Source organism: Eublepharis macularius, chromosome 3 (assembly GCF_028583425.1).
Source record: "Eublepharis macularius isolate TG4126 chromosome 3, MPM_Emac_v1.0, whole genome shotgun sequence".
NCBI lineage: Eukaryota > Metazoa > Chordata > Lepidosauria > Squamata > Eublepharidae > Eublepharis > Eublepharis macularius.
Genome location: NC_072792.1, coordinates 83,276,506 through 83,290,251, shown reverse-complemented (window position 1 = coordinate 83,290,251; position 13,746 = coordinate 83,276,506). Strand labels below are relative to the sequence as shown.

Sequence of the window (13,746 nt, the reverse complement as noted above, 5' to 3'; positions counted from 1 at the left end):
ATTTTGTTCTTTTCTTTAAAAGTTATCTGTATTTTAATATGTTAATGGCTTTTGTGGGGGCATTTATGAAGCCTCTTGCAGTGATTGGATAAGATGCTTTGGTGTAATGGAATACTTATGAACATTCCATCAGCTGATGCAAGGAAACAGTCAGCAATACACTGTTTAGAATTCCACCTTTTGTGAGGTAACAGTAGGGCTACTTGCCTAGAAAATGTTATGCTACTTTTTAGGCTAGAAGAGCTGTATGAACATGGGAAGAAGAAAACTGGAAAGCTGAATGGGAAGAGATCTCCAAAGGCAAGCAGCCCAAAGGCTGGCATGTTTGAAATAAGGGGAGGAATAGTCACTGCTGATGAAATTCTACTTTTCATGGTCTGGATTTATACATTGTTTTAGAACATTGTAATCTTAAAACAAAAACATATAAAATACAAAACATCAAAAACTTATGGAGAGTGACAAGGCAAAGTTCTTAAGCCAGAAGCATTAAAAATTAACATCTTATCTTATAAAATATTTATTGGGCAGAGATTGGTAGACATTAAAAATAATAAATCCAGAAATTAAAACAAGAGTAGTTAAAAAGACAGTGCATTCAATCTCTTCATACCAAGCGCTCCTCCCCATTCTGCTTCTCCTGGCTCTTAACCACAGCTGTGGATGTGCACCAGCCCTCGCCCAGGCTTGCCTCCTGGGTGCAATGTATTCTGTAGGTAAGTCAGTGAGCCCCTTTCTTGCAACAGGTAGATTTTTTTCAGTTCTAAGAAGATTATAGTAAGTGTATGTTGGGAGAGGGGAGCTAGAACTCAAAAGTACTCAGAGAATGACCCTGCAGCACAACTTGTTTATTATATGGCAACTTCTTCCAGGTGAGACATACCCCAATAGGCCTATAAACTGGGAAGTGAAACACATAGCTAAACTGTCTGAGACCAGTTCTGACAAGCTTCTATTAAAGGGAGAAACTTACATCAACAGTAGGAGAGACTGAGTTATATTTTTGGATTAAACTAGGCTAATCCACCCTGGATGGGAGAGGAGAGGGGAAAAGCATCACTTGAATTGGGTTGCTGCAGGCAGGCATTCTCTATTGGAGAGTGACATATAAGTATAGAGAATAGTATAGGCTTACCAGGTTGCCTACCATGGCAACTTCCCTCCCTTGCCAGCTCACCCATTATGTCCCCAGTCTTGCAGTGGGGACTATAGGAGGAAGGTAATATTGCAGATGCAGAGATGTCACTTCTGGTCACTCCATCCATGACATGGTGACACCACTTCTGGGTCTTTACCTGAAAGTGAATTCACCGGGTTTGTGTAACACTCCTCCTTTCCATGCCCTGCCGTCAAATGATTCCACAATTGCTAGGTCCGCAGGCCTAGCTAAGTCCACAACTGTAGGACAGCAGTATCATATTTAGTTTTGCTTCCCCCTTCAACAGTATCTCAGATTGCTTTGCCTCTTTATTCCACAGATGCTACAATAACATTGGTATTTATATTTTTTATTTAGCAGTTTATATGGCATGCATTGAGGTGATGCATAATAAAATCCACAGTCAACATAATAATAACATATATAGCATCCTCTAAATAGGCACTGGTCAACAGTAGCAAATTACAACCAATCATTAAAAGAAGACAAAGAATCATGTGGCACCTTAAAAATAATGAATTAATTGTGGCACAAGCTTTCATAAGTCACATTGACTCTGACTCATAAAACTTACATCACAATAAATCCATAAGTTGTTAAGATGCTACAAGACTATTTTACTGTTTTGGCTGCTGCAACCTAATACAGCTCCCCCTCTGAAAATTGCCTTTATGGAAGGCAGCCAATCATTAAAGCTATCAACAAATATAAGAAGTAATATTATTTATATTAGCATTCACATTTTATCATTAAACCTTTATGTTTTTGTCCATTGTAATAATTTTCCTTAAAGTTTATTACTATAAGAATTTCATTGTAATATCTTAGGAAAAAAGCATTCTTTATCAACTGTTACATTGTTCAGAATGGGTATTTGATGCAAGGAATTTGTGTAACAAATGCCTTTCTAATATAATCTGACTTCATGATGTTTAAAATGGTTTCCCATTAAAGCCTGGAGGTGGTTAACCTCCATTTTCAATTATTTAGAATTTTTTATCCCATTTCTCCCAAAACCTTGCTTGAGGCAACTAACAAAACAACAATAAGTACACATTTAGCAATAATATAAACAGTTAGCAACAGTGCAAGAAGTTCAGCAGTAAATTCTCAGCAATAAAACTATCTCATTGGTAAAGCAATTAATAAAATCAACAGCATAAAATTATTCACACAAGAGGCAAGCCATAAAATTTCAAAGTATGATAGCAGCATTAAAATACAAAAGAGGATGGAAAATACATCCAGCTAAATGCATGGCTGAAAAAGCCCCATTGCCTGTTTTCTGCAGATAAGGACACAGAGAGCAGGGTTTGGGATGATGATCTTAGTTGCAGGACACTAAGGGAGAAGAAGGTACCCAATCCCAAAATGTTCAGGCTTTTAAAGGAATGCACCAGCACTTTGAGGTTTTTCCTGGTGAGAGACAGGCAGTCAGGGCATATCTTTCAGCGTAGAATCAATATGATCCCTCCACCCAGCCCCCAGCAGCATTCTGGCTGCTGCATCTTGGACCAGTTCAAGGTTTTGAATTGTATTCAAAGGCAGCATGTGTAGAATGCATTAAAGTAATCTAATCTGAATGTGATCAGGACATAGTATGGCTAAGTCATGATTTTCAAGGAATAGAAGGTGCTGCAGAGGAGGCTTGAGCCTCCATCCTCGGATAAGGATTCAATAGCTCCCCAAAGCAACAAGCCTACTCTCATGAGAGTATACCCCCTCTAGGATAGACTGATTCCCCATTCATGGAATGGCCTTATCAATAGAACCTCAGTCTTTTATAGAAAGAGGTTATGTTTACTGGCCTTAATCCATCTCCTCCAACACCACCACCACCATTCGATTGCCCTTTAGGACAACTTAATGCCCACTCAGAGCGGTTTACAAAGTATGTTATTATTACCCCACAACAAACACCCTGTGAGGTGGGTGGGGCTGAAAGAGCTCCAGAGTAGAGACAGGCACAAATCGAATTAAGACCCCAAAAAAGCACAAACTAGGCTGGTTCATGGTTTGCGAACCAGTGGTTCGTGGAAGCTCATTTCCATGAACTTCCACGAACTGGTCTACTGGTTAATTTGGGTCATATTAAAGGGGCAGTTTAAATGGCCATTTCCCCAGGGAAATGGCCATATAAACTTTTACTGCTGCTTGCAAGCGGCAAGGCCCTTTAAACTATCAGCTGACAGGCAGCAGGGGGGATTCCCCCCTCGCTGCCTGCCAGCTGATAGTTTAAAGGGACCCTTTAAACTGCCCAAATCCCAGCCCCCAGCCCTCGCCCCCACCCCCGCCCCACACTTACCTTGCCCTGTGGGCCCATAGCATCCCCCCTCCTCCCACAAAGGGTGGGAAGGCTGTTTTTGGCCTCTTCTGCCACTGCGTGGGCCTGCAGGGCGGTGGAGGAACCCAAAACGGCCTTCCTGCCCCTCAAATGGCCATTTGAGTAGGGGGAGGACACCGTGGGCCTGCAGGGCAAGGTAAGTGTGGGGTTGGGGCTGGGGGCTGGGGTTTGGGCAGTTTAAAGGGACCTGCTTCTTGTAAGCGGCAGGTCCCTTTAAACTATCAGCTGGCAGGTGGTGCCAGCTGATGGTTTAAACTTACAAGGCAGGAAAGGGCCCTTTAAACTGTCAAATGCCTGTTTCCCTGCTGCTGCTAAGCAGCCAGAAAGAGGCATTTAAACCCCATGAACTGGTTCGTAAACTTGCCCCAGTTCGTGCCAGTTTGTGGTTCCTGGTTCCTGGTTCATGAAAACTCACGAACCATGAACCTCATGTTTCGGTTTTTTTGTGAATCGTGCCCGTCTCTATTCCAGAGAGCTGTGACTAGCCCAAGGTCACCCAAGCATTTCCTACAAGCTTCTACAACCCCCCGATACTGCTGTTAAGGAGAATAGAGCTGCGTGTCATCCACATATTGGTGACACCTCACTCCAGACCCAAAGATCTCTTTCAGCAGTTTCGTATATATTTTTTAACTACATAGGGAACAAGATGGAAACTTCCAGGACCCCAGATCATATATATCATGTGGCTTAGGAGCAGTCCCTTCTTGAAACATGTCCAAATAGGAGCAAATCCACCACAGCATGCCATTCCAAACTTGTCCAGTCTTGCTGAAAGTATACTATAGTTGCTGATATTTAAAATCAACCTCAAGTCAACAGGGATGCCATCCCCATAACACTATTCTAGCAAAAATCCTCAGTCAGGGTGGCCAAGGCAGTTTCTATCTCAAACACAGGTGTGAGTTCAATTGGAAATGTAGACAACATGTTTCTTCCAAGATTGTATGAAACTGTTTGCTGTATACTGCTATTTGCTCAAACACCTTGCTCAAGATGTTCTGATGGCTGATCCTCCTAACTGGTTCTCTACCTCTATAATTCTATTTTATCTAGGGAATGCTATGAAAAGTAATTGGGTCATGAATTTATATACTCTTTCCCCCCCTTCTCCACCAGCTTTAATTGTGATTTAAGATTAACACTAACCAAATTCCACTGATAAACTGGGAATTGGAACCAGATGCTTTCAACATGGTTAACTATGGTTGAAGTAATTGATGTGGGGGTAGGGAATATTTCAACATCAGGGAGAAGGGGAACAGAGGTCAAAGTAACTTAATTTTCTTGCTAGTACTGTCTTGAGGGGCTCAAAGCAGATAATGGAAGATAGCACCTTTCTTACTGGTACTCTGTACCAGCATGTACCGGCTTACTTTCAACCTTGAGGAGCAAGCATATAATTCTTCTTCCCTTCCTAAACTTTTAATTATGGGTAAGTATTGGGATGTCTGCAGTGCTCTGTACTGGGGATAGCTTGTGGTTTAGTGAAGTCTTCCACTATCAGAGTAAGTTTCAACTCCAAAGCTCTTAAGATAACTAAGTATATGATGATTTTTAAGTAACTGACATGTATTACGATTGCATGTACCATGTAGTCTTCATAGAATTTTAGATGTGAACATGTTTGAAGCCCCAAACAGACACATGGGCAAAGTAATTTGTATTTCTTTCCTTAAAACCCCCCAAAGTTTATGTTATGTTTTGTTTAAGTATGGCAGTTGCCCAAGTTGATTTTTTGGAATGAATGACATTTCCTTCACAGATCCTAAAATGAGGTCTTGTTCGTCACTTTACGGCTATTCTTATCCTTGGGCATGTATTTCATGAGGAACATGGAGGAGCTTCTTGATTGGGCCTAGACAATCAGTTTATACTTTCCCCTGAACGATTGCCTATGGCTTCTGCATCTTCATTTAAGAGTTTAAGGGCAACTGCTTTCAGATTACATGAAAAATGATAAAAGCAGTTGCTTTTTTAGCAGGATGGTAGTTAATGCAGACATCTGACTTGGGAATCCCTAGGGCTTATGTTATGATAGGATGGTATGTGATTGGCAAGAAAATAGATTATGATATTCATTCTATAAAATCCAATTCCCTGACTATGTATTACAGCAGCTGGTACAATGCAGCAATTTATCTGTGGAAGTAACTGCTTGTGCAAGTGGCCTGTTACACTACAAAAAACGTTGTTTGCTTTTGCTTTATACTATTACAATAAGGCAGGGAACTTGCACATTAGAAAGACTGATTGATAAGGAGAGACATTCTAACAAAATGTATCAAACTTTTCACTTTCTTTCCATTAATTAGGTTGCAGTACGGCATGCCAAATCTTTGGAGCTTAGGATTGGTGGATCTGTAGATGTTCCTGACATAGAGCTCAGTATGGTAAATATGAAAGAATCTTCATATTTCTAATTTTATTTATATATTATATGTATATTCTGCTCTCCCTGCAGGGCCAGGCTCAGAGTGGATTACATTACAATATAAAATAATTAGCATAATAAAATCCAGTTCAGTTTATAAAATCCAGCGGCATTCATATTGTCCTTCCCTCACTAAAACCCGTGGGGTGGGTGGTGAACTGACAGATGTTATACAGACTGGGGGTTAGTGTGTGTCTCCCCCCCACCCTGACAGGATGCCAGGCAAAGAAGGGAGGCAGAACATCTCCGTCCTACAGGCCCGGCAAAAGGATAGTAAATCTTGCCAGGCCTGTGTTTCCAAAGACAGAGGGTTCCACCAGGTTGGTGCCAGGGCCGAGAAGGCTCTGGCCTTGGTCGAGGCGTGATGGACCTCTCTGGGGCCAGGAACCACCAGCAGATGTTGATTTACTGAACAAAGGGCCCTCTGGGGAACATACGGTGAGAGGCAGTCCTGTAGGTATGCTGGTCCCGGTCTGCTAAGGGCTTTAAAGGTCAAAACCAAAACACTGAACTTAATCTGGAAGTCCAGTGGGAGCCAGTGCAGCTGGCGCAGTCGGGGCCGGCGCACCCATGGAGGTCAGGTAGGCGGTGGCCTCGGGTGTGCGGGCTTTGTAGGGGCGCTGGAGGGGGTGTCGGGGGCAGAGGCGCGCGCAGCGAAGCTGGCATGACTGGGATGCAGCTACTGCTGCAGCCAGCCAGCCAGCTCCGTGCTGCCACCGCCACACACCCCAGCCGGCCGCCACAGCAGCGCCGCCCCAGCGGCTTGTGCGCCCAGCTGAGGTGCGTGGCAGTGGCGGCATGGAGCTTGCTGGCTGGCTGCAGCAGCAGCAGCAGCAGCTGCAGCCAGCCACGCCAGCTCCGCTGCGTGCTCCTCCACCCCAGCCGGTCGCAGAAGCCGTGAGCTGTTGCTTTGGTGGCGCACGGAGCAGCCTCCGCGCGCTGCCCCAGCAGTGCCTCGCAGCTTCTGCGCTCGGCTGGGGCATGTGGCGGCGGCGGCACGGGGCTGGCTGGTTGGCTGCAGCTGCTGCTGCAGCTGGCCACGCCAGCTCTGCTGCGTGCTCCTCTGCCCCAGCCGGGCGCAGAAGCCGTGAGCTGTTGTTGGGGCGGCGCACGGAGCAGCCTCCGCGCGCTGCCCCAGCAGCAGCTTGAAGCTTCTCTGCTTGGGGCTCCGTGAGCTGCCCAGCCCCCCTGCGGCACATGATGACATCTGTGATGATGTCATGACACAGTCCGTGGTGTGCGTGCGCGCGCAGAGCGTGTGCGTGCTGCCTCAGGCGCCAGAACCTCTGGCACCGGCCCTGGGTGCAGTATTGGTGTTATATGTGCCCAGAATGGAGTTCCAGTCAAGACATGTGCCACTGCATTCTGGATCAGTTGCAACTTCTGGAGCAGGCCCAAGGGCAGCTTAGCGTAGAGTGAGTTGCAGTACTCTAGTCTGAAGGGACCATTGCATGGATCACTGTTGCAAGGTCGGGGGCCAAAAGGTAAGGGATGAGTTGCCTGATCTGACGAAGGTAGAAGAATGCAGACCTGGCAGCTACTGAGACCTGGGCCTTCGTTGATGAAGAGGCATCCAAGGTCATGCCCAGACTCCTCATCACCTGCACTGGTGCAAGTGGTGTCCCATCAAGGACTGGGAGTCAAATCCCAGAACCTAAGAGCCCACGGCTCAGGTACAGGACCTCAGTTTTCATAGGATTCAATTTCAGTCAGTTCTGTTTCAGCCATCCGGTCACAGCCCCCAAAGTCCTGGCCAAACTATCTGGGGCCATTTCTGAGGTTTCTAATGTTGTTTTTATATAGGTTATCTATTGTAAGTCAGCTAGCCCTAAAAACATGTAGGCATAGACTAACAAAAATTGAGCTCTTTATTATTTTAATAGTTTATTATATTTCAATTGGAATGATGTAAGTAAAGTGAGCAGTGCAGTTTTGAGGCCTGCTGTGGTGGAGGTGGCTTGTCACCATTGCAACAGTGGCACCACTGGCCTGTTTCATAAGGGGAACAATATAGACCAGACATTCACTCTTGCGGTGAGGCTGCATGGGCTGGAGCCCTACTGGCATCTCCTGCAGTCTCACTGTTATGCCTCAAGATGTCATGGGTGTGACAGCCATGTTTGGTGTAGTGATTAGGCATGACAAAACTCTAATCTGGAGAACCGGGTTTGATTCTCCACTCTTCCACGTGAAGCCAGCTGGGTGAACTTGGGTCAGTCACAGCTCTTTGGAGCTCTCTCAGCCTCACTTGCCTCACATAGTGATTGTTGTGAGGATCATAATAACACACTTTGTAAACCGCTCTGAGTGGGTGTTAAGTTGTCCTAAAGGGTGGTATATAAATCTAATGGTTTTTTTTGTTTATATCGATGACAGACATTTTACCCTATGGCATTGTTTATGGAAATGTCCTTGATGTTGATTTTACTAAGTTCACAGTTCATGTTATATAATCTGCCTTGAGTCTCAGTGAGAAAGGCGGATTATAAATGACACCAATAAATAAGATGGACAGAGGTGATTTTCCATTGCCTGCCTCTTAGATCATACCATGCATTTAATAGTAGAAAATGGAGGGGGAGGGGTTTAAGAGGAAACAGTTAATCAAAAGGAAGTGATGCTCTAGAGACATCTGTATAGAAATTAAGAGGAAGATAGGATTTGGTAGCTCTGTTCTATAACACTTTGGAAGGGCAGAGAAAAGAGGAAATCACATAGTTGTGAGTTGCTAGTGGAACAGAAGTGACTGCTGAATTTCTCTAGGTGGGGAGAGAAGGAGCTAAACGAAGAAAAGAGAGAAGTGGGTGAAGAAGTGCTATGGTGCAGGATGAAGAGGTTGTGAATGGTCTGAATTTTACCTTGACAAGACATTTGCTTATATATAAGATAATTATGGCTATGTATCCAGCATTCATTTAAATTATGAATATATTTAAATTCAGAAGAGATCTCTGTTCAACCTGTGATTTTATGTTCATTTGTGGAGGAACTTAACGCAGTTTTGATTTAATATTGTGTTTTTTCCTATATTCTGAAACCCAGGATATCTGTAGCTGGGTTGTTAATTGTTTTCTTACAGAGGATATCATTGGCTTAATGACCAAGATAAGGATAAGGTACATATTTTATTGCTGACAGTGCCACTTCATTTTAACCTGCCTGAGACGTGTGAGACTGAGGGGAGTAACCAGGGACTGTCATGTACTCTGTATTAAGAATTTGGCTTGCTACCCTACCCTGCTTTCTCAGTAAAAGTGTCAGCAGAGCTATTTGCTTATGGTTTATCCCAAGTAATTTAGATGTGTATTTCTTCTTCCTTTTACAGCACTCATTTGTCTTCCCTGGTGTTTATGTTGGCTCTACCCCCAAAATCCCATTTTTTATTGAGAACAAAGGCAAGACATGCGCCAGGGTGACATTTGATTTATCCAATCATGATGACTTTACACTACAGTTTATTTCTCAGCCAGGTATATATTTACTTTTTCAAACCTTGTAATTGACTAAAAATATTGCTTGGGGATCAAAAAGAAAAGGATTTCTGTAATAAAAGTATTTTTTAAAAACGAGTCCTAAAAGATATACTGCAACTGTTATCTAATGTTCTGTCCACTACAGGTATAGAAACATAATCCAGCAAGCTATTATTAGTAAAATTAAATGCTTTGTGAAAAACTTGGCGATTCCAGCAAAATGGAGGGAATGTGGGAAAATGGCTGCCAGCTTCTAAGAGCTAAACTGCATGAGATGAATTACACGAGGACACATAAGTGAAGGTAGACGCCATGTTAGCTGGGAAGCAGAGTTTGAATTTCACCTCTCTTTACAGAGCTGGCAAAGGTTCTCTCCTCAGAGGGTTTGTTAATTTCCTCTTTGCCTCCCTGAAGGCTCTGTCAAGCCTTTGCTGGCTCTGTAGAGAGGTAAAATTAACAGACCCTCTGAGGAGCGATCTTTGCTGGCTCTGTAGAAAGAGGTGAAATTCGAACTACACTTTCCAGCTAACATTGCATCTCTCTTCACTTGAGCATCCTTGTATAATTCGTCTTACGTAGTTTAGCTCTGAGATACAGCCTGAGTGTTTCTCTCACTCTTGCTGCAGGTATTTAAAGCTTGGATATGGTGGGGTCATAAGCACTTGTGCACGAGCCTAAGCACTCTTGGCCTTTGGCTCTTAGCATCAGGCCTTGGTCATGGTGGATTATCTCAGTAGAGTAGCTCAGGATATTTTGTGTTCTTCCTATTTGTTTCTATATAATTTTATTTGATTTGTTTAAATTCCATTTTTTCTAAGCTTATTTGGTTTCCCAGTGGAGAAAAAAATGGAATGTGCATTCCTGACCTGCATAAGAGAGTAGCATCTACTAGGATATTATATGGGATCTTCCCATAACTAAGGGCTGAACTACATGTTAACTTTTTTTAGTGAGTTGGATCTAGTTCTCCTGAACCTGATTTGTTATTAAGATAACTGTATCTTTCAATCAGAAGTGTGGTGGCCAGCTGGAACTCTCCAGTTAATGTAGTTGTGAACCTTTATATTTGTTGTCCCTGAGCTTTAGCCCTGTTAGCTATTCCCTGTTAGCTATTCTTTTGGGTCTTTTGGACCCACAAAAGCAATCCTAAGCAGTTATACCCTTATAAGTTTCAGATTGCACTGTCTCATGTGGAATGTTCAAAGTCTACAGAAACTCTTGGGTGCAATTTCCTAAGACAGCTTTGCTTTGTTGGCTTTGACTCTGCATGTATAGCAAGTCCATGCTGGTGGGGTATGTTCTTCCCATTCCTGCTCTTCTGTTCTAATAGGTTTACCTAGTTCTTTTTTTTTTTTATCTGGGAGGTTCCCAGAAATCTGCACTTTCCATTACTATGTTCGTTTTTATGGAAGCTTTTAAATAAAAGCTCAGGCTTGGTACTGCTAGGAGTAAACCCACTGGGAGTAAACCCACTGCTGCCAAACCAGTTATTGAACTGTGGGTTAGTCACTTGGTCTGTGGTCATTTGAAATGGGGTCGATCTGTCAGGAGTGTTCCTACCTCAGAGAGTTGGTGAGGGAAGTGTTTGCTGGTACCTTCAGAAGAAGTCTACTATTTGAACTCCTTCCACTTCTCCTCTAAGCACAATTCTGTAGAATTATAATTCTACAAAACTGATCAGTATGAATAATAATATATGCAACCCTCCTTTTTCTGACAGATGCTTGCCATTCACCATCAACTCCTCATTTGTATACTGTGACCATAGATGCAAATTCCACTTTGGAATGTTCGTTGAATTTCGCACCAAAAGAAGTAAGCTTATGGGGTATCAAATAGGCACATGAAATTTTACCATAAGGGAAAGAAGATTTGTTGTAAGCTACAGTCACAAAAACCTGTCCCACTGAAGCAGCTGTTTTCCAGATATAAGTATCAGCAATTTATCAAATTATTTATTATGAATTCAGTTTACAAATTTTGAAGATTAATATTGTGCATATTTTGGTAAGATATTGTTTAGCAGTTACATAGTGCATCCTCTTATATTCAGCATTTATTATGACATTTAGTATGTTGTCACATCAGTAAACCAAAATTCAAGTTTTTCGGTTGTAGATATTGTGTGCCTGAGAGCTAATGCCAGATGCTAATTAAATGTAACACTTTTGTTTTAGAATTAGGGCTTAGAATTATGCTTGGTTTTTAAAAATAAAAGTGCAAGGGGGAAACAGCCTTGAAATGCCACAATATTTATGCAAAATGTAAAATCTGTTGCATCAGATATCTGAGCATTTATTGTGGGGAAAATGACAGAATTTTGATTATTGCTCAAGGTGGTGTCACAGCAGGCAGGGACCTGGGAAGCTATCTGTAGTCTGCCATTACTCTGGTACAGGTTTCCTCGGAAGGGCCAACCGACCACTTTTGCTTACACTTTTCCAGTAGGTTTTACTTTGTGTGTGATTGAATGAAGTGTGAGGACCCAAGCAGAATAATAAACAACTTTATTTAAAATGTTTAGTAATAACTGGTGTTCAAAACTTTTTTTTTTTAATTACTAACAATACAAAGGAAAGAAGGGGGGCAAAGGGAAGGGAAGAAAAAAAAACACATAACAGCACAAACAATACATCTACAAATAATGCTTTCCCTTCATACTGCCATTGTTTAAAATTAAAACTTTGTGAAATACTGTTGGATTGGTAGACCTTGCAAAATACAGATTATAATCAAGATTAGGTCTTCCTCCCCCCCCCCCCTGTGCCTCGGACGCAGTTCTCTCTGAACAGCTGCAGTCGCCGCGCTCGTTCCTTCCTCCCCTCCCCCTTCAGACTTGGAACCCTTCTCTTCTTGCTGCAAATCCTGCTGGAACTCTGGATGCTGACCCTCAAAGTCCCTTAGTTGATCTTCTGATATTATCTTATAAGCTTGATCTTTGTAATTAAACCAAATACCTTCCGGAAATAGCCATTTGAACTTTATTTCACGTTTCCTCAAAAGAGCCACAAACCCTTTGTATTTAAATCTTCTTTTCCGAGCTAAAAATGGAACGTCCTTCAGTATCATAACCTTATTACCCAAAAAGTCCAGATCCACATTGTATGTATTATATAGGATAGTGTCCCGAATCCTCTTAGATGAGAAGTCAATGATGATCTCGCGAGGCAGCTGACGCTTCGTTGCATATTTTGAAGAAGCCCGACGGACTTCCAAAATGGTGCTTTTTAACTCTTCTTTAGTTGCCCTCGTGGGTGTCGCCAAAAGTTCCGAGACCAGATCCCGCAAATTCTCATTTTCCTCCTCTTTCATGTTCTGGAGACGCAAAACTGTCTGTGCTCGTTCCACTTGTAGCCCGATCAGCTGGTTCTCCACCAGCTTTAATTCTTTGTTTGTTGCCCTCACGAGTAATGCATTTTCCCGAGCAGACTTCTCTGCCCCCCCCGCTGTTTCTTTAATGGTTTTCACTTCGCTTTCAATTAAGCCGACCCTTTGATCTGTTTCATTTAGCTTGTCAACAAAGGGCTTTATGGCTTCAGTCACCGACCGTTTCACCAAGTCCTCGAGAGATTCCCCTTTACCCTGCAGGGCAGCCGAGATTGACTTGCCCAAAGTGGGACTCTGCTTTTTCGTCGCCATTTTAGGGGGGGGGGAACCGCCGACCAAATTCTGAAACTCAGTGAGGGGGAAGAAACCCGAGCCTTCTTAGCTTCAGATCCCACCAATCCTTCACGTACGCTTGTAATACAGAAGGAATTCGCTTACTTACAGGCTTTCGCCTAGTTCTGCTCTTTGCCGTTCTCCATGGCCCGGCTGCACGCGATGTGCTGCGCAAGTCTGCCGGCCTCCGTTGGGGCAAATGGGCAATTTACCCCCTGCATCGCATTCAGGGGGTTCTTCCCGCGGCGCCCCGGACCCTCACTCCCTCACTGGGAGTCCTGGGGGTTAACCCTCGCAGGTCAACCACCCGGTCAGGCTGCTCAGACGTTTCCTCCCGGACCTGCGGAGAGGAGCGTCTGACATGGCCGGGAAAACGAAACCGAATCCAACTGGTGTTCAAAACTTTGTAGAGTAAGGAGAACAGTAAAGATAGATGAACAACAAAATCAAACACCCTAATACATTTAACTAGACTGTTCTTAACTGTCTCCTGGAGTGGTGACTAGCTTTCAACTGTCTCACCCCTTCTGGATGAGGGATCACTCTGTCTGCGGCAGCCTCCCCTCAGCTCTGCTCCCTAGGAGTGAACACCCTCCCACTGTGACAAGGCCTTTCATCACTTCTTTGCAGGCACCATGCCCCCACTTCTCTATTGGTGCAGTTTCCCCCTTCAAAT

At 43.5% G+C, this 13,746-nt stretch overlaps 1 protein-coding gene across 1 annotated transcript in view; it reads left to right on the top strand.

Moving 5' to 3' along the window:
- LOC129326233 (cilia- and flagella-associated protein 47-like) overlaps positions 1-11,318 on the top strand; it is a 45,347-nt gene extending 34,029 nt beyond the window's left edge. Inside the window, exons 19-21 of the mRNA XM_054974395.1 lie at positions 5,819-5,896; positions 9,263-9,407; positions 11,131-11,318. Coding sequence (XP_054830370.1) covers positions 5,819-5,896; positions 9,263-9,407; positions 11,131-11,249 — 342 coding nt within the window. The 3' untranslated portion in view covers positions 11,250-11,318. The remainder of the gene's footprint in view (positions 1-5,818; positions 5,897-9,262; positions 9,408-11,130) is intronic.
- The last annotated feature ends 2,428 nt before the right edge of the window (positions 11,319-13,746 follow it).